Source organism: Trematomus bernacchii, unplaced genomic scaffold (assembly GCF_902827165.1).
Source record: "Trematomus bernacchii unplaced genomic scaffold, fTreBer1.1, whole genome shotgun sequence".
In the NCBI taxonomy this organism is placed as follows: domain Eukaryota; kingdom Metazoa; phylum Chordata; class Actinopteri; order Perciformes; family Nototheniidae; genus Trematomus; species Trematomus bernacchii.
The window spans coordinates 1,512,064-1,530,841 of NW_022987313.1; the positions used below are offsets into that span (position 1 = coordinate 1,512,064).

Sequence of the window (18,778 nt, forward strand, 5' to 3'; positions counted from 1 at the left end):
CGTTTGATGCGTGGCGGAAAGGGCGGGGATACTAAAGGAAGGGCCTTTTTTGAGATTTGTTGTTTATTCTTTTACTCCACTAGAATTCCGAGGCATATATTGTCCTTTTTTTAAATCTATTACATTTATAGTTAAATGCATATGCTTTCCTTCTTTACTGCTACATACGATGTATTTGGTTTTATTGCCTGTTTTTATTTCATTTTAATTATAATAAAATAATAATACAAAAGTGTGAAAATGGAGAGTGCTGCGATAGATGTCATTGTTCAAATGCTGTGTTGTAAACGTACAATCAAGCTGAACATTGAACCTTGATATGACATCCAAAAGTGACAGATAATCCTAATACAATCCTTATAAGAGTCAAGAAGAGTAAAGCTTTCTGGGACTCCACTGAAGTAGAATTTCTAGTTTTAAGAAATCCTTATGTGTTATTATAAAATAGATAAATATATAGATATATTTGTAATCTAAAATAAAATTAATATTATAAATTCTAACAAAGTATTATAAAAATTAAGCTACCTAGATGTATAGAAAATAAATGATACCACCATCACATTTGCCAGCTGCAACTCTAACGTGATGATTCAAATGAATGTAAAAATGATAACGATAATTCAGAAATATAGTATAGTATTTTGAAATAGGCCATTCTGCATATTCAGTACGTTTTGGTACAAGGTGAATACGTTGACAGGTGGTAACTTGTACTTACATTATAACACAACCACTAAAGAGCCATCTGGCTGCATAGTGACTAAGTATATGTAGTCTAACTAAGTAGCCTACTCATACTCACTGTACTTGGAATACTATTTTAAAAAAAGGTGTAATTTATTTGAGTAAGTGTCTTTGATGCCACGTATAACTTCTATACATGTCCATAATAATATAATACTGTTGAAAAAGACACTACTGTACTTCTACTTAAGTTACATTTTATTTCAGGACTGTTACTTTAAATGGAGGATTTTAAGATCATTATATTGGTACTTTTATATTTCTTCTACCACTGCGAACCAACAAGAATGGTTTGGGAGAAACCCCGCCCGGGGCTGCGCCGGTGAATGTTTGAAGCCCCTCTTTTCTATAGTGGGAGTCATGTGACCAGACGGAGGGTTGTTCTCACAGAAGGACATCGATATGAACTCCCCTAACAGAACACTGTAGGTTTATATAAATATCCGGACACTCTGCCATGTAAGGGAAACAAATCCCTCTTAAAACAGCTGTTTAGTGTCGGTTAGTTAAAAATGGCGTCCAAAACAACAGCAGCAGCATGGAGGATTTTCAGCCCTTTTACACTCCACTCTCCTTGCAGTATATCAGCACTGAATATACGGCAATGTAGCTCCAAACTGGCAACCAAGCAGGACAAAACACCAAAGGTTCGTACAGTAAATCATCATAATTTGTTAAATAAACAATCTCTAAGTGCTGCCATGTTGAATATCTGACTTACCTGAATTGTGTTATGTCCCCCACGGCTTGTTGCGCAGCATGTGTGTGTTGTTGCCATGATACGGTTGCTGGTGTGGGCCAATAACATTCATTCAGAACTATGGTTTCGTAATAGAGATATCATAATGTAAAAATACTCCATTACAAGTAAGAGGTAAATACATTTAAATGATGCAGTTGTGATAAGTACAATTAGTTGTACCACAGTTTATAAGTACAACAAAATAAAAGTTTTATATATAGGCCTACTTACAGTAAAGTTGCTTAACAAAATATAAAACATTTTGTATTAAAATCTAAATCTACAGAGTAACTAAGTATTTCAATAAATGTAGTAAAGTAGCATACAATGAAAATACTACTACGAATACCTGAAATGTGTACTACTTGAGTATTATGTACTTAATAACATCCCAGTACTAGACTACTTCAGGATAGTATCAACATATTGAGCCTTTAAGAACTCCATGTTATCCTAAAACTTTAACGATATTGTAAATTGGTATGTAAGACATTTCAATAATTGCATTTACACGTACGTTATCTTTAGCTATCTTTGTTACAGGAAGTTGTTTCTACCTGTTTTCAGTCTCTTGAGTGCATCAGGGTTTCTGCCTTGCTGCTCGTCACCCTGCAGTCTGGTTTGAAATGATAAGCATGTCTGTGTTGGTCTGCTATTTATTCAAACCATGTGCCCACTTTGTATCTATGCGTGCCAAACCTCTGTTGACTCAGTCAGTTCATTCAAATTAAATCACCTGCAGGGCGGCACCCTGATCTCACTCCTACCTGTCTTAACATGTGTAGTTCAAGAGTAATGGAAACATTTTGGTTTGCAATGATGTTGCAATAGGATTCCTTAATAAGAATCCAAAAGGGATTTTATCCACCCAGATTATTTAAATAGTTTACGATGGTGACAAACAATGTACTGTATATAACCTGAAAATAACTGGTCTAAAGCATAGGCGATCTGGCCTTATATCACTGTAACGGTATGAAAATTCAATTTATAAATACTTTGAAATAGCCATCCCATACATCAAATTTGATTATTTTCTTGAGGTAGAAAAAACCTGTACTGATGGACACTTTTTCTAATGCTGCGTTGTTTATACCACCTAGCATAACTTGACACAACTTTCTGCAACATGGTGAGTGCTACTCTGACCAGAGACTTGCTCAACTGCAGGATTGTATACACCTGCAGTTCAGTCGATAGTTAATTGCAGGGGAGAGAAACATTTCCACTCTTTAAAAGCTGTTGCTTGCATGGAGTGGCTCCTGCAAACACCCCTCTGATTTTGGCAGGATGATACAGTCCAATCATCCAGGCCCATCTACTTAAGAAGGTTTTATTCAGTAGCTCAGTCGTTTCCAGGACGAGGTAAGCTGCAGGACACTGACAGGAAAGTCGTAAGTGCTTCAAATGTAACAACTAACTTGCATGTCAGGATTGTGTGCACTCAATCTAGTAAAAAACTTAGGTTAGTTTAAAAAGTGTCTTTAAAACAGACTTAAAAAATGTTTTGCCTTTCTGTTGCAAGGTGAGTGAGACCACTGTGATTATTGCAAACACCTGAACAAACAGGCAATTAACTGATTTGTGGCAAATTTCAAAAAGTGTGACAAATAAATGGCTCCTCCAGCATGTATGTAAGGAAGGAAAAATATGGTTATTGTGAATGACAACAAGAAAAAAATGAACATTCAAGTAACAAGAAAGACAAAAATAAATGGTCAGAGTATATCTTTTTTCAGCAACAGTACCAGACTATATTTACCAAAGCCTCTACAAAAATGAACCGGGGACAATTTCTTTAACTCCTGGATAACATGTGCATTGTGTGTGTGTATATCAAAAGTTTCTCACACTTGAATGTATGGGTTTAAAAAGGTTATGGGTATATAATTTAATCTAAAGCTGAGTACTTTACTTTAACCTACACTAAATAATAGTTTCTACACCATCAAAGGGCTTCTGGATTTCTATTATGCTTTTCTTAATGAATACTAATTCTTTATATTTCTTTCATACTATGTAGAGATCTCCCTTCAGACCGGCGGTCAGCTCCACTCACGATTGGATCGGTCCTCCGAACCCTCTCTCTAACCTCCGTCCGATCGTTTACCACATCCCTGAGAACGAGTCAGATCTGCAGAAACGTCTGAGACACCTGAGGCAGGAAACCGAGAACTGGAACCACGACTTCTGGACCAAACAGAACTTCAGCTTCACAAAGGTGGGAAATGTTTTTTATTTATTTTAAATCAAGACACAGAGGTGATTCATTTAATGTTTAAGAAAGAAAACTTCTGGTTATTGGGGATGTATACAACAAGATAACATGCAAGCCAGAGAAGTCACAGATCAGATTAGTTGAAAACAATTGCCTTGAAACTGCAACATTCTTTTGGCACTCTAGGATGCCTTTTTAAAGGTGAAGTAATGTCTATATATATATATATATATATGTCTATATATATATATTTTTTTAAATCAAAGAATTCATTAATTTGAACTAATCTACCATGACAGAAGCTACTTGCCATGTTAGCTGTTTTACAGCTTTAGAATTGCACAATTTTTCTAGTAGTGCAGTATTTGGGTTTCCTAGACCGATAGTTTGAATTGGTATAAATAATGTTATTTTGGCAATGCACTTGAAATGGAGCTCGGAGGACCGCAGTGCTTCCACATTAAAAATGTATTTTTTGTCATTGACTACATTTGTAGTATTTGTGTCTACATGCAGAGCTCTTTTGTACAACATGAAACTATTGATTTTGACCAGCAGAGGGCAGCATCACACAACTAAACTGTTGTGTGATGGTCTATTTTTTTTTATTTAAAGGGGACAAGCCAATTTAAACTTCTAAGTGAGAATTTATAGCTGTAATTGTTATGCTTTTTGCAGGAAAAAGAAGAATTTATCATTTCACAACTGAAGGCAAACGGCTTGACTCCTCGTGATGAGGAAGGTAAGGATGCAGTTATCAACATGTAAATCTGAGTGTAAAAACATCCTGCATGCTTTTGCATAGAGATAACCCTCAGTCTGACAGACTGTAGTTGAGGTGACGTCGGTACCTTCTCCTGTGAGCAGTGTTTCATGAGGATTTTACGATGTCGCAGAGAAATTTGGGTCTTTTTCACCCAGGAAGCTTCAGGCTTCAGCTGACAATCCAAAGCTTCCTGGTTTTGCAAGACCCAACAAATATTTGCAATATTTGTTTTGTTCTCCTTTTCTCTGTACAGCTCCCTTTTCACCTTTTATATCTCCATTCTTCTTCACTTGTGTCTGTCTTCTCTCATACTACTAGTCTCATTTACTACTCATGTAGTACCTTTGTACTACCTTGTACCTTGTACTACCTTGCTCCCTTTCCGTTAACCTCTTTTCATAATTTTACTTTCCTTCCCTCCCATCTTCTCTCCTTTCCTTACTCATTTCCTTCCCTCTGTCCACCCTTTTCCTCTTGTTCCCTTTTCTATCTTTTGCCCGTCTCCTATCCCCCATCCCATTTTCTCCCTCTTTGCCTTCTCTTCATCAATCTTCTTTCCATAAATCTGTGTCTTCTTAATCTCCTTCCATCTGTCCTTACTTGCTTCCTCCCTTACTCCCTTCATTGCTTTCTCACCTTTATTACCTCCTTCTTGTCTCCTCCCTATTTCTCCCCCAACTCCCCTCTGCGTTTCTTGATAATTAAAAGCACATTGAACACTGAGTATTTATGTAACATCTGGTGCTTTCTTTTATAAATGCATTGCATCTTACAAAGAATATAACCTTCTCCTCGGTCTCCTCCCCCCTCAGGTCGGCGGCGCTCCCTGGACAGTGAAGTGATGGCCGTGTTTTACAAAGGCTTCTTGGACACAAACAGAGTACGACATTCGAGTTATAACAAGTGAGTTGTTTTGGGTATCTCCCATGGTGCCGCTGGGTGGGCGGGTAAATCTCCCTGCAGAGGAGCTGTGGGCTTTAAAGACATTTATATACAGTTATATTCTGTGCCCTGTGTGTGTGTATTGCACAACAAACATTGCAGGCTTTGAAGAGTGTGAATTAGCATTGCAAAGTGGCTGGCTTGTTTAAAGTTTGTTGCATTCTCCATAAATATGTTTTCTGCCCACACATCACCTCTGCTGCTGCACTTATTTTTCTTCTATGTGTGGGCTTATTTCTTTGATTTAAACCAACCTGACACAAACATTTACATTTCTTCCCTCTGGTATTATTGCTCAGTCTATTTAAAAGCTTTATCCAAATGTAATTTCAGTAAAATAAACCTTTATTTTATTGTACAGACACTAGATAATTTAAAGTCTTACTCTATCACTGAATTTACATTGAAAGCTTCCCCCCCCCCTCGTTGTTTACAGTGAATGGTATCGACGTAACTTCACCATCACCATGCTCATGGCCCGCGTCGCTCTGAGGAACATCTGGAGGACTGTTGCTAAAAGAAAAGACAAGAATAACAGCACATCTACCACCTGATACACAAATAAAATATCTACTCACCCTCCTATCTTTGTTTTTACTGCATTTTTCTGTACGGCTGCTTCATATTTGCTTCAAATTTCACGAGATATTCCTTTATTGGTTCCACAACAGGGAAATGTGCAGTGTTGCAGCAGCAAATGGAAAGTGTAATGAGTAAATGGTAAAGAATTGCCAAAAAACGATTGCTCTTGATATAAAATATGTTTAGCTTGCATGATTAAGCTAGCCCTCAATTGCCATGGCTTAGTTGAATCTCTTTGTCATTGTAATATTGTGAAACATCATTTTCAAATATCCAAACCTTTTTTCCAAAATGCCTTCAATTAATATTTTTACAATGAATCAATAAAGGAAACAAGATTAATTAAATAATACTATTGTGTAACAACATGTATTCTGAATGTATAACATGTTATACTAAGTCGCTTTTCAGTGTGAGTCAAAGACATACAAATATTTCACATTCTGAAATGTTAACCATTGACAAAAATATAACAGTTTATTCAAATCCCACTAAAAAGAACAATTTAAGAACCCCCTATTGAAAATGTAATAGTGCAGAGGAATGGTTTTGTAATACTAAAAATGTTAACAGTTGTGGACAGACAGTCATAACATTTGATGTCTGCAGATTAGATGTTAAGTCATACATTTAAAAATGTATGATTTGTAGATTTATTCCATTAATACAAAATATAAATTGACATGAGTTGTTTAAATTAGCTCAGTTGTAATATTAAAATGATGAACACTTTACTGCACCAACAATTATAATACAATTACATAATATAAGTTATATTATTGGGAAATACGACTTTCTGCATTATGTGCGGAGGTCGAAGAAGTACTTAAAAAGTAGAACTAACAGTGTAGGAATACTGTAACAAGTAAAAGTCCTGCATTCAAAATGTTACTCAAAAAGTACAACATTTTAGCATCATTATACGCTACTAATGATATCAAAAGTAAAATAACTCTTTATGCAAATTAGCTAATATAATACATATTCTAATCATCTAGTCATTGAGTAGCAATACTTGAATTACTCAAGTAAAGTACAAATCACTCAAAGTTGTACTCTCAAGTTTGAGGGACTTGAACATTAGTTATTTTATACCACTGATAATTAGAATTAGTTTCCTTTCGCTACTTAGAATAAATCAAAGCCTATAGTTTTGTTGGTAAGATTTTGACTTTCACTCGTATTTCTTCACTGTGGTACCGCTTCCTCTACCAGTATTTATTGGTTTACTAAAGTATTGCATTTAATAAATCTGGCAGCTGAGTTCGCACCACAGCTTCCCCTTTAATCCGGGCAGCAGGGATGACATCATTAGTAACCGAGGAAAGTGAGGGGGGCGCCGGGTAACGCCATTTTCACGCACCGCGCAGTCAGTCAGTCATCCAGCCAGTGGACCAGGGAGCTGTCAGCTTCACCGGCGACTCGTCAACTTTTAATTCAACCCCATGAAGCCGCCATCAAGTTAGTTTTACGGACTGCCATGGAACTTAAGGACAACATGGTTTTCTGTATTTATGGCTCCGACTAAAGCCAGTGTTTTGACAGTTAGCCGGTTAGCTATGTAGCTAGCTGGTCATTATATATTAACGGCGGTTGATGCAGTGAAACCCAGAGGAACATATCCCATTCGAAGACACTTTGGATATTGTGTTTTAAAAGTTACATACTCTATTTATCGGCTGGAGTTGTACCTTTAAAGCAACACCAGTTTCATTTAAAAAATAAGTGATTTGGACGTCAAAAAGGCGAGATAAATTGACGTTACATTGAAGCTACTTTGGAAACGGATGTCCCAGAGAACGGTAAGAATGGCTCCGTGTATTTCTTGGAACGGTCATAAACTAATTAACCACTTTCACTGAAATGTTCATATCGTTTTGAGGTGTCATCTTGTGAAACAACAATAATATGAATTATTAAATATTTTAATAGGTTTTAGAGATGGTTTTTCCTTTCATTTGTTGTCCGTGTTTACGTTCATTGCAGGAATTAGACGCTTTAAGCACATTATTGTCACTGAGTGCTAACCCAGAGTTAGCCCTGCAGTGCTTGTGTGACAGGGAGGTATTTTTGCTAACTGGTTCTTCAGGTTAATCCATTTGCTAGTGAAATATCTGGGGACAAAAGCAGCAGGAACAACAGGGGCATTGACTGAAAACATGCCTGGGAAGGATGCACTGCAGCAACCCAAATAGTCTTGATGTTTGTCATGTGATAGTTATGTTGGATGTCCCTTTCATTGATATTCAAAGCGGGGTTGATGGCACTGAAAGCTGCCTGTGTTGAGGAGACGACAGGGACACTGGATCTCAGTGTGGGAATCACAGCTGAGAAACACTGAAAGGTGTTTTATGAATATCTGAGATTTAATTCACAATGTCTGAGTCTACACTGCATGACTGAAAACCGGGCTATATGAACTATTATTGGGCTGCACAACCTTGGCAATTATTTATGTGTGCAATACTCTGCAATAACTATTCAATTCTGCAATATTCTACATAAATTATTAAACTGCAGTACTTTTATCACTGTTTTGCACTGTGCACTTTGAGCAATAATCTGTTTAAGCAGTAACATTCTTTTATAATATTAATACACTACTGAATATTATTTAACATATTTTGTAGTACACTGTGCACATGTTTACTCTTACTTCTATGTTTGAACACATATATTTTTGGTTTATTTAAGAGTATATGACAATGGAGCAACTGTCACAAAATCCATTTTCACCTCAGATTTCTAAAGTATTCTGATGACAGAAATCTGAGGAATACATATAAGGTTTTCTTTCTGAGTTTGTGTACCCTACCCTGCAGTCATTAATATCTAATCCATCCACAAAGGAGTAACTCTTGACAACCTGCAGCAGGGCTCCTCCTGCAGGATACCACCCCTCCGCTCTCCTGGGACAGCTTGTTTGGCTGAATCCCAGAAAGTTTTGTGTGTGTTACTGGTTGAAAATGATAATTATGTGTGGTCGCTGCAGATTTTCTTGTAATGCTGCAGGTCGGCTTGAGAAGCATAGAGCTCTTCTGCAGGTGCAGCATTTAAAGCAGCATAACATTTTAAGGTAATTGCTGCTAAAACATTGCAGATGCAGTACCTTTTTTATTTTACTGTTGTGTACTTTTACACATTAAACTTGCAGACTTAGTACTTGAATTCAAGTCCAACCAGTACTGTTTTGTATATGATTTTTTTTTTTATTGTAACATATTTTTTATAAGGATTCCTTCACGTTGTGTCTGTATCGAGGAGACATGGTCTTAAGTACCAGGCTTCTATTGGCATTTCTGTACTGTTATTTCTTTTAACTTATTGGCCTGTACAGATATATAAATCTGCCGTAACCGAATGTCAGCCGATCTATACTAGTCTGGCTGATTTATGGCTTCGGATTCAATTAGATTTAACATAAAGGCACAGGGTTTTAAACCTACATCATGCAGACATTGGAAAGAAAATGCTTTGCCTCGAAATAGTTTTTTTCTTCTTCGAGCTTGTGTCTTTGCAGCAGAAATACTTATTAAGAAAATACACTTAGTTGCCAGTCTATTCGGAACAACTAGCTCAAACGTATGGTCTCTTGAACAACAGTCCGGCAGTAAATACTTTTTTAAAGGTTATAATGTTTGGTTTGTTCAGTTTTTAATGAACTGTTTTGAAAATGTGTTGATCAAACTTTGCGGTCACTTTGAAGGCTGCAGTTTGTGCTTTTGTCACAATTAATCAATCTATTGTCAGAAAATTCATCAGGACTATTGTGATATTTGATAAATTGTCTTAAATGTTCCAGTTTCAGATCTTCTCATTAGATGACTTTGACTTATTTTAGAGATTTAACACATCTCTATTGATTAATCAAGATAATATTCATCAACAATTAACATCCAGGTCTTTCATAATGGCTCTGACGTACTCTTAATAATGAGAAATGAGGCTCTCAGCTTTGATGAATGTCTGGTAAAGGGTCACAGAAATAAATTACCTAATGAGAAAACTCCTTTTTAAGAGATGACCCATAGTTCAAGTCAGCAGCAGGCTATTTCATCAGGCAGTTATGTTCCTGTGTTGGATACATTTGAATCAGATGTTTTCACAGTTTTAATTGTGTTGCCTGTAGGTCCTCCTGAGACACTGAACATCAGTTCATTATTGATATGAATACTTGTAATTTGCTCTGTTTCAGCCCTGCAGTGTCATGTCTCCACTGCCTGATTTGTTAACCCCTTTCTGGGTGTCTGAAGCTAATGTGTCGTCACATGATACACTTGTAAAGGCTTCATAGTTGAGTTAAACTGAGGGAGAAGTGACATTGAGAACTGCCTCATATGAAATCTGTAGTACAAAAGCAACAGCACAAGATGTATGTGAGCAACTTTGATCAATTTGAAGAGGCTTTAATCGTTTTTATATCATCAAAGTATCACTTGACTACTGCTTCTTGCATTTGCAGATTTTATAGTGTCTGTCAGCTTGTGGTTTTTGTTTTTAAGGACACCATCATTACTGTTTCGTCTTCACTCTCACAGCTCTCATCAGGTCTTTTGTCAGCAAAAAAAGTGCTGATGAACCCATTTAACACCACTGGTCTTAAACTAAACAGTAAAAAGTAAACAGTAAACAGACACAGCTGGAAAGTAGCTAGTTAAGAAAGTGGAATAAATACCAGTGAACTAGAAAACACACCCTTAAAGGAAAGTGAGTACTGGACTTGAATTAGTTAAGTGGATAAAAACATGTCTCTGAATGAATGCTGATGAGGCTCCAGGTAAATTGGGAACTGTTTATAATTGCTAACAATCACTATATCAAATCAAAAGATCATGATGTGTCAGTGTTTGCAGTGTCTTTAATCACGTTTAAAGTGTCAGTCATTGAGAACGTTGTGTTATAGTTTTGTACATTTTCTATTAACACATTTGTCTTTTAATGCGGTAAACAACATGTTTACCGCATTAAAGACTTTACTTCTGTATGCTGCACTCTTTTTGTTTCTACTGTGGTAATCACAGCTAGTGTTGTTAACTACCCTGCCACGTTTTTAAAGCTATTTTTACCAAACAAAGACAGTAAAAAGCAAATGCAAAAAATGTTTTCATTGAGGGGATACAGGTAGAACAACTGTGGCATTCTTGAATCATGGATAGAAAGCATGTAAACAAACGCCAATATATGTTATACTCAGAAAGATAGAGAACATTTGACTTTGAGAGGCTCTTTCAGACTTTTCTAGTTCTTTAATGTGGATGTGAATCACAGTTCCTATCTGCCCACACATCGCTGACTAAGATTATTGCTACGCAGTTCTGCTCTTCCTGCTGCTCCTCAGGCATAAAGCCTAGAGCAAGCACTCAATGTTCCTCTTCTTCCTTGGTCCCAAACACAACCCACCACCCCTCCTCATTCATACCCTACAATTCTCCCCATCACCATGCTTTAATCTGCTTACTGTACACGAAGAGCTGCAGCGTCTCCGGGCTCTCTCCTTCAAGCCAGCTATTAACATTTCAAAAGTAGTTTCTGTGCCTTCCCCCTGTGGTGCTTTGTGCTCCGAGACTCATCTGATGCCAAAAATAAAAGACTGTTGGGTCGGAGCAGGAAAAAAGAAATAGCTTGTGCTGTCACTTTCACTTCTGTATTACACAGGCTGCAGTGCTTGTTGTTATCTTTAATGGTTTTTGCAGTTAAGGATAGTTGACCTTCCTCTGTGTTGTATAAAACAGTGATTTCTAATTCATATAGTGCGTGTGCCTTTCAATAATCCAGTCCAATAGGTTTCAAAGTGTAAGAACAACTTTTATTTTGATAGCTACATCTGAAAGAATAGTCTTTTTCCCCCGTTGTGAGCTGTGCAACAATGTCTACTTATCGGCCATCAGGGAGTTGTAGCTATATTAATTATAATTGGCATGTTCTCAATGAACTGATAGAGTATTACTAGTGACCCAGCAGACCTTCTGTTCTCTGCAACATCATTGAAAACTTGTAATGAATGCTCATTGTAACGTTTTTGGGTGGTGGCTGTTGAACATTAAAATCTGACAGATATTGCTGTTGTTATTAGCAGATGATATTGCTTGTTGTATTTCACATAGATCCCCTGTTAGTTATTTCCTAATGACTTATCAATAAAGATATTCACCAAGCTAGTTCGTATGAGAATGTAAAAGGGAGTTTGTCACTGTTTTTGACATTTTATTAATCACATAATGACTGAATCAATAAAACAATCAACAGATTAATACATACTGAAAATAGTAGTTGTAGCGTTTATTTGAAACTGATTATGAGCTACAACAGGATAATCACTCTAATCAGTTTGCCTACGATATCAGTCAGTCCCACTGAAAGTCCCCTCACGCTGCTCACCTGGAGCTGCTGTTTTTCCATCTTCTCCTGCACACAGTTTCCTGCCCCGCTGTCAGCTGATAGGCTGCAGGCGTGTTGCTGAGTCACATGGAGCGATAGGAGCTAAGGCTCTTCCTAATTCTGCTCGCTCGCTCCTTAAATATTGTTATTCACACTTGAACTGAAATGGTAACCTAAGGCAGTTCAGGACACGTCTATCACCGCAGCTTTTATACTCAGGTTGGGCAAGCTGTTTTTATTATTGCAAAATGAAGGGTAACATTTACGTAAGTCTGCCACACCAAAGATTACATTTCAGTTTTTTTTCCACAGAGCAATGCAATGAAACATAACATCTGTCAGTGTTTCTGTAATTATTCAGTTTGCAGTTTCTGTCCAGTGTGCTTGCAGGGATTTATTAGGAAGCTCGCTACAAGTGCTGCCGAACTGCTGAGTCATAATCCTCTTAAGTTTGTGCGCTGTGTGTGTGTGTGTGTGTTTGTGTGTGTGTGTGTGTGTTTGTGTATGCATACAAAGCAAAGAAAGTCTGGATTGAGTGGGTCGAAGTGCAGGTGGAGTTTGTTGAGTCAATGTCTGAAAAAAGATGTATTAACATGCAGTCTTTCAGTAACTGTAAAAGGATACCAGACTAAAACTGTATATTATTTGAGGTATCTCGAACATTTTGCCACATTTAAGTAGGTTTTAGGCAATAAATGCTGACTTGACTTCATAATAAAGATGAAGCAGTATAACATAACAAACCATAAAACACATTTAAAGACTGGTGGCATCATGTTTTTTAAGTGTTCTACTTTTTGTGAGTTTCCCTTTCTAAAAATCCTCACCTCATATCTGTCGTTATCTGTTCACCGCACACATCCCACAGCCCTCAGATCCTGATTTGAGCTGTCAGCAGGCGGCAGGTTTATCGTCTGCCGTTTGTTTTTTCATCACAGCTGCACCAAAGTCACTCTTTTTCTTAAAGCATCTTAAGTGATGACACCTCAGTTTTCTGAGCTCTTCCTACAGTATTTATCTGCGACCTCATGTGTATCCTCTTGTTTATGCAGCGTGTTCAGTTGCTGCAACACCCTGCTGCTGTCAGTGCCTCACACAAAGACACCTTGGGTGTAGTCTGAGTGAGAAACATTTCTTATTAATGATCTCAACCTGAAGCAAGTACTGATACACACAGTCTGACCTTTTGTTTAAGACAATGTTGTTTCTCACCTGGAGCCGAGTATTGATCGTAAGCGGAGATGCATCAGGGTGTGTTGTAGCAATGAGACGAGAAAAGGTCAGGAGGAGGCCACTTGGAAGGAAACATCTGAAGGTTGTCCAATTTGTGGCTTTGTGAAGATTCCTATACCTAATGGTTCTGTTGTTTCTGAATTTCTTTCAGAAGTTAACCCTGATCAAACCTTTTAATGCGTTCAATTAAATGTTCTTTTTCTGTCAGGAGTTAACAAGCATAGAAATCATGAGTTGGTTCTAATGTGGAAGTCTTTAGATGACAACAAGCTGCTTTTAGTTTTCTTGTTTTGATCAGATTTAGAAAATGTCTTTCCCTCTGGCCTCAGAGCGTGATGTTTGAACTTCTAAATGAATGAGGACATCCCTATCTGATAAATAATAAACTGCACATGTATACGTGTTTCTTTTATCATTGATCTTGGTTTAATTTGTCTGATCTCCAGGAACGTTCTGGTAAAAACAACTTTATCCACTTTAAATTGGATTCATACATCATTTTGAAAATCGTTTTCCTTTCCCTGATGTTGAATCTGTAGAATGCGTGAGGACATGTCCACCATGGTGTGCGTGAAGGAGGAGGAGGACCCTGGGGAGAAGCTTTCCCAGGAAGAGATCATCTCCCGGACCAAGCAGGTGATCCAGGGGCTGGAGGCCCTGAAGCAGGAGCACCACTCCATCCTGGACGGCCTGCTGGGCACGCTGCGCTGCCTGAAGCAGGAGGAGGAGGGCGTCCTGGTGGAGGAGAAGTCCCACATGATCCGCAAGTCCATGGAGATGCTGGAGCTGGGGCTGAGCGAGGCACAGGTGTGTAACGAACCATTATCATGAGTTATTATGGTTATGCTCTGTGCTCAATATCCAACAGATCCAGGTCACAAGCCATGCTATTTCTGTGAATAATATGCAATTTATTTTTCTTAAATAACTCTCACAAAACAAGGTAAACATATTTTTCGAAAATAAAAATGAATTAAAGGTGGGGTATGTAATTTTGGAGAAACCGGCTCGAGTGCGCTAGAATTTGAAAATACACAGCCGGAACAAATCTGCCACTTCCTTACAGAGCCCCTCCTCCAACACACACAAACGCGCACATGACCAATGAGGGCACGAGATAAGTTTGTGCCCCGATGGAAGGCTGACAGGCAGGTAGGCCATCCAGTTATTTTAGCCGGGCCGGCTAAAATGATTGGTCGTGCTTTTTACAGTACTACGGCTTCCACAGATGACATTTTTTTATGGATTTTTGTCAAAGCACTTAAGATATTCATTGCTATCGGGATGTTAAGAGCATTCCATGGAATATAACAAAAAGTGTATCTCGAGCCGGTTTCTCAAACTTACCCCACCTTTAATAGTTAATAGACATATAGAAAAGAGAAATGAAATCATATCAACAACTTGTAACTAAGTGAAATGTACAGCTACTGTAAAGGGACCATTAGCGCTCACAAAGGGGGACGTGCTGCTTTGAAGGCACACCACATTCATAATAATCAATAATTGATGTTGCAATTACTCAACCAAAAGATCTGAACATGAAATGCTGAATAGCTTTGCCTTCATCTGCCGTTAACATTTAATATCTCCAATCTTTTAAAATTCTTAAAATATAAACAGTTATAGCATGTCATGTTTTTCCTTGTGATACCATTTGAAAAAAATATTATGAGGGCAGGAAGAGTGCAGGACTTTTTTTTTTTCGACATGCGTTGTGTACCAGCCGCCAGGTAGTTTTATCTCTAGTTGCATGGAACTGGAGAATTGAATTTTCATTTTAGGTATTTATTTCTGCCATAGACGAGCACAGGAAGGTGCGCATCTTTGTTTAGACCACACCTACTTCGACTTTTGTTCTGCTTTCTGTGCTCAGAAGCAGCTGTCCTGTAAGCAGCGCAGCTTCTGAGGAGTTAAATGAACAGCAGGCAGACAAACGGTCCCCACGCTGACGAGTATCAGACGTTCATTGCGCATACATTTGTTTAAATCTGTTGCGTGAGAGAGCAGAGTGACAGACTTAAAAAAGATCCCAGAAACGCTTAAAAGAAATGCAGCCGATGGACTGACCTTCACCTGACTGCAGTTTGCCTTGCTTTAGCCAAACACATAATAACAGACTAAGAAAACAAAGCGTACACACAAATTCCAATGCAAGGTGTTTACATTTCTCTCATAAGTTCACACACCATGTCTCATGTTCAGAGTTGGGTGTAACGCGTTACTGTAATAATATTACTTTTGTCGGTAACGGAGTAGTGTAACTCGTTACTTTTATAATTCAGTAATCACACTACAGTTACTAACATTGCCCCGACACGCGTTACTTCGTTACTTTTATAAAATCAGTCATAATCACACTGACAGACAAGAGGGGTTTCCGCCGCAGGTTTATATGTACGTAATCTGCGCTACTTGCGCGTCCACATCTCCACAGTGCTGCATAAACATGGCAGAGTCAGCGATAACTTTCGAGGGGTGGAGGTATGCCCATTATTTTGAGTTCGTCCGAAGAATAGACAGGAATGTGACGGTGAGGTGCAAACTGTGTCCAGGCCAGAAGCTGTTATCCACTGCTGTAAACACCACGTCAAACCTCAACAAACACCTGCAAAGAACACATGCTAAGGTGAAGCTAATAGCTAAGGACCCCCGAACCCAGAGTGAGGATGTTGTGAGTGCGCCGCCGCCGACTCCGAAGCGGCACAAATTAGAATTTGGAGGACCGGTAACCAAAGCAGAGATGGACAGGCTTGTAGCATCCTTCATAGTAGAGGTAATGTTGCCCATTTGCACAGTGGAATCACCATCGCATCGTTCAGAGATATGCTGCGCAAAATACAGATAGCAGGAGACAGAGGACAGCCATAGTCAGAGCTATCTGGATCAGTCTTATGCGACAATGGAAACTGAACTAAAGAGAACATTTGAAACTTTAGCAGTCTGCGTGATCTGCCTGTAGGGAGGGGCGGGCCGGCCCTGCGAGTAAAGTAACGAGTAAAGTAACGAGTTACTTTATGTAGAGAGTAACGAAGTAGTGTAATATATTACTTTTTTTTAAAGTAATATGTAATATGTAATATATTACTTTTTTTTAGTAACGACCCCATCTCTGCTCATGTTATATACATACATACATTATTTTTAAATCACTGTTTTCCACTAAGACTAATGAACCTATCTGTAGACAAAATCACTTATTTAAGTCTTTTTGAAGAAACTTTTTTAAATGCAGAAAACTTTGGTTATGCCTCTGCTCAGTTGGCCCATGAATCACTGATGAGTCACTGTTTGTGATTTAGCCTCTCTACATCTCCCAGCACGCTTTGCCTATTAAAAATACAATACACTGCACCATGCAGAGTCTTATATCTACCTTCAGTCTTTTGGGTAGCTTGCAGTTATTGTAAAACAGAGTGTGATTCATATTTTCTGCATAATCTTTCTGCCTCCAACAACCCCAGATGCCACGATGCTTCAAACTCTTTGTCTAATTACACACCTCCCAGCCTTGCACTCACACCACATGCTATTAAGTGGATCCTTTTACCCAAAGTGGCTGACAATAACATTAGTATACACATATTTAGTTCTGGTGGGAAGTCTACTATTTTCACTGGTAGTTTTAGTACCCTAATATACACAAGATGCTGCCACTGAAAGGGCTACTATTTTCTTAGAATTAAAATATGTAATGTTTTTTGTAATTAGTCCCTGGTAAGTTATAAGGTTTGGTATACGTTTGGCCTCTTTTGAAAGATTCTGGTGTAATGATATTTTAACATATTAAGATATTCTTGAATTTCATAGGATTTGCAGGGGTTTTTCAGATCAGCACAGGATGATTGTAGCTAGGGGTGACTGAGGATAATCATGAATATTGTTAAGAGGTTGTTCCACATGTGTCAAACTCAAGGCCCGGGGGCCAAATCAGGCCCTTGGTGGATTTAATTTCGGCTCGCAGGATAATTTCTAATTACTATTAGATCTGGCCCGCACATCTTCACTCAATCCTGAGGATTTCCTCAGCTCAGAGCCTGACCCCAAACATTGATGAACTTGCACCCAAGATGAGATGCCAAGTATCTGGCTTAGTGTGCATCACAGAGCAGCAAACTGAGTTTAATGGATGTTTCCTTCTGCACTTTTTTTCTTGCGACAACAGGGCATGTTTGTTTTTTTCTTTGAGGAAATTGTTTTTTGGCAGCTGTTGTTGGCCTGTGGGAAAATGTAATCCTAAGAAATGACTCTGCAGATAGAGCCATAAGAAATGAATGCAACTGATTATTTAATGTTTAATGTTGTTTTTATAGGCAATCATTTAAGCTTTGTTAGTTCCAGGTTTAATATGTGCAATAAGTTCATTTCAATAAGTTTTGCAATAAACATTGAACCAGTCCGGCCCTCGACTAGTACCGATTTTTTTTATTTTGGCCCACTGTGTATTTGAGTTTGACACCCCTGAAGCCAACTCATACAAATGAGATCATGTTCAAGGACCGTAGCTCAGGGATACAGGGAATATATCACCCCCAAAGACTCCAAACATCCAAATGATGTGATGAGATTATTAGTGACCTTTGAAGCAGCACTAGCGTGATAACAACCCTCCCTTTGCCTTGTTCCAGGTTATGATGGCGCTGTCGAGCCACCTGAGCTCGGTGGAGTCGGAGAAGCAGAAGCTGCGGGCTCAGGTGCGCCGGCTCTGCCAGGAGAACCAGTGGCTGAGGGACGAGCTGGCCGGGACGCAGCAGAAACTGCAGAAGAGCGAGCAGAGCGTCGCACAGCTGGAGGAGGAGAAGAAGCACCTGGAGTTCATGAACCAGCTGAAGAAGTACGACGAGGACTTGTCCCCATCTGTAAGTCTTCTTCAAAGTTAGCATGCTTAAGATGTTCTTAAGAAATATGGCAGAAAAGTTTAGTTCAATCCTGGATTTCAAGTCAATCCAAAAAGGAAATAAGGTATCAAGCTATCCTTAAGTGGTTCAGTAACACTTGATACAAGTTTCTGAAGAAGCTCCACACTTCATAGATGTTCTGCTTTTATATGAGTGCAGTCTGTATCTTCCTTTCAAAGTTTCCTATTCCCTTCTGTACCTTCTCTCCCAGTGAATACGTTCTATTTTTGGGCTTTAAAGTCGATTAAATGTTATCAATATATACAATCTCA

At 38.4% G+C, this 18,778-nt stretch overlaps 2 protein-coding genes and 1 non-coding gene across 7 annotated transcripts in view; all 3 read left to right on the plus strand.

The window, feature by feature from the left end:
- The first annotated feature begins 1,097 nt into the window (after positions 1–1,097).
- Positions 1,098–6,000, plus strand: LOC117488893 (cytochrome c oxidase assembly factor 8). The gene is made up of 5 exons (XM_034138083.1): positions 1,098–1,394; positions 3,513–3,710; positions 4,386–4,449; positions 5,286–5,376; positions 5,852–6,000. The coding sequence occupies exons 1-5, from the start codon at positions 1,260–1,262 to the stop codon at positions 5,967–5,969; spliced, it is 606 nt and encodes a 201-aa protein (XP_033993974.1). The 5' UTR covers positions 1,098–1,259; the 3' UTR covers positions 5,970–6,000.
- LOC117479437 lies at positions 4,547–4,687 on the plus strand. The gene has a single exon (XR_004555576.1). It is a non-coding gene; the product is annotated as a small nucleolar RNA SNORA79 (small nucleolar RNA).
- Positions 6,001–7,335: 1,335 nt separating the features above from the next.
- Positions 7,336–18,778, plus strand: part of klc1a (kinesin light chain 1a) — a 41,393-nt gene continuing 29,950 nt past the window's right edge. For 3 of the 5 annotated variants that reach the window (XM_034123775.1, XM_034123776.1, XM_034123778.1), the window contains exons 1-3: positions 7,336–7,799; positions 14,148–14,415; positions 18,237–18,467. In XM_034123775.1, coding sequence (XP_033979666.1) covers positions 14,149–14,415; positions 18,237–18,467 — 498 coding nt within the window. In that variant the 5' untranslated portion in view covers positions 7,336–7,799; position 14,148. The remainder of the gene's footprint in view (positions 7,800–14,147; positions 14,416–18,236; positions 18,468–18,778) is intronic. The other 2 variants (XM_034123777.1, XM_034123785.1) reach the window with 1 other exon arrangement.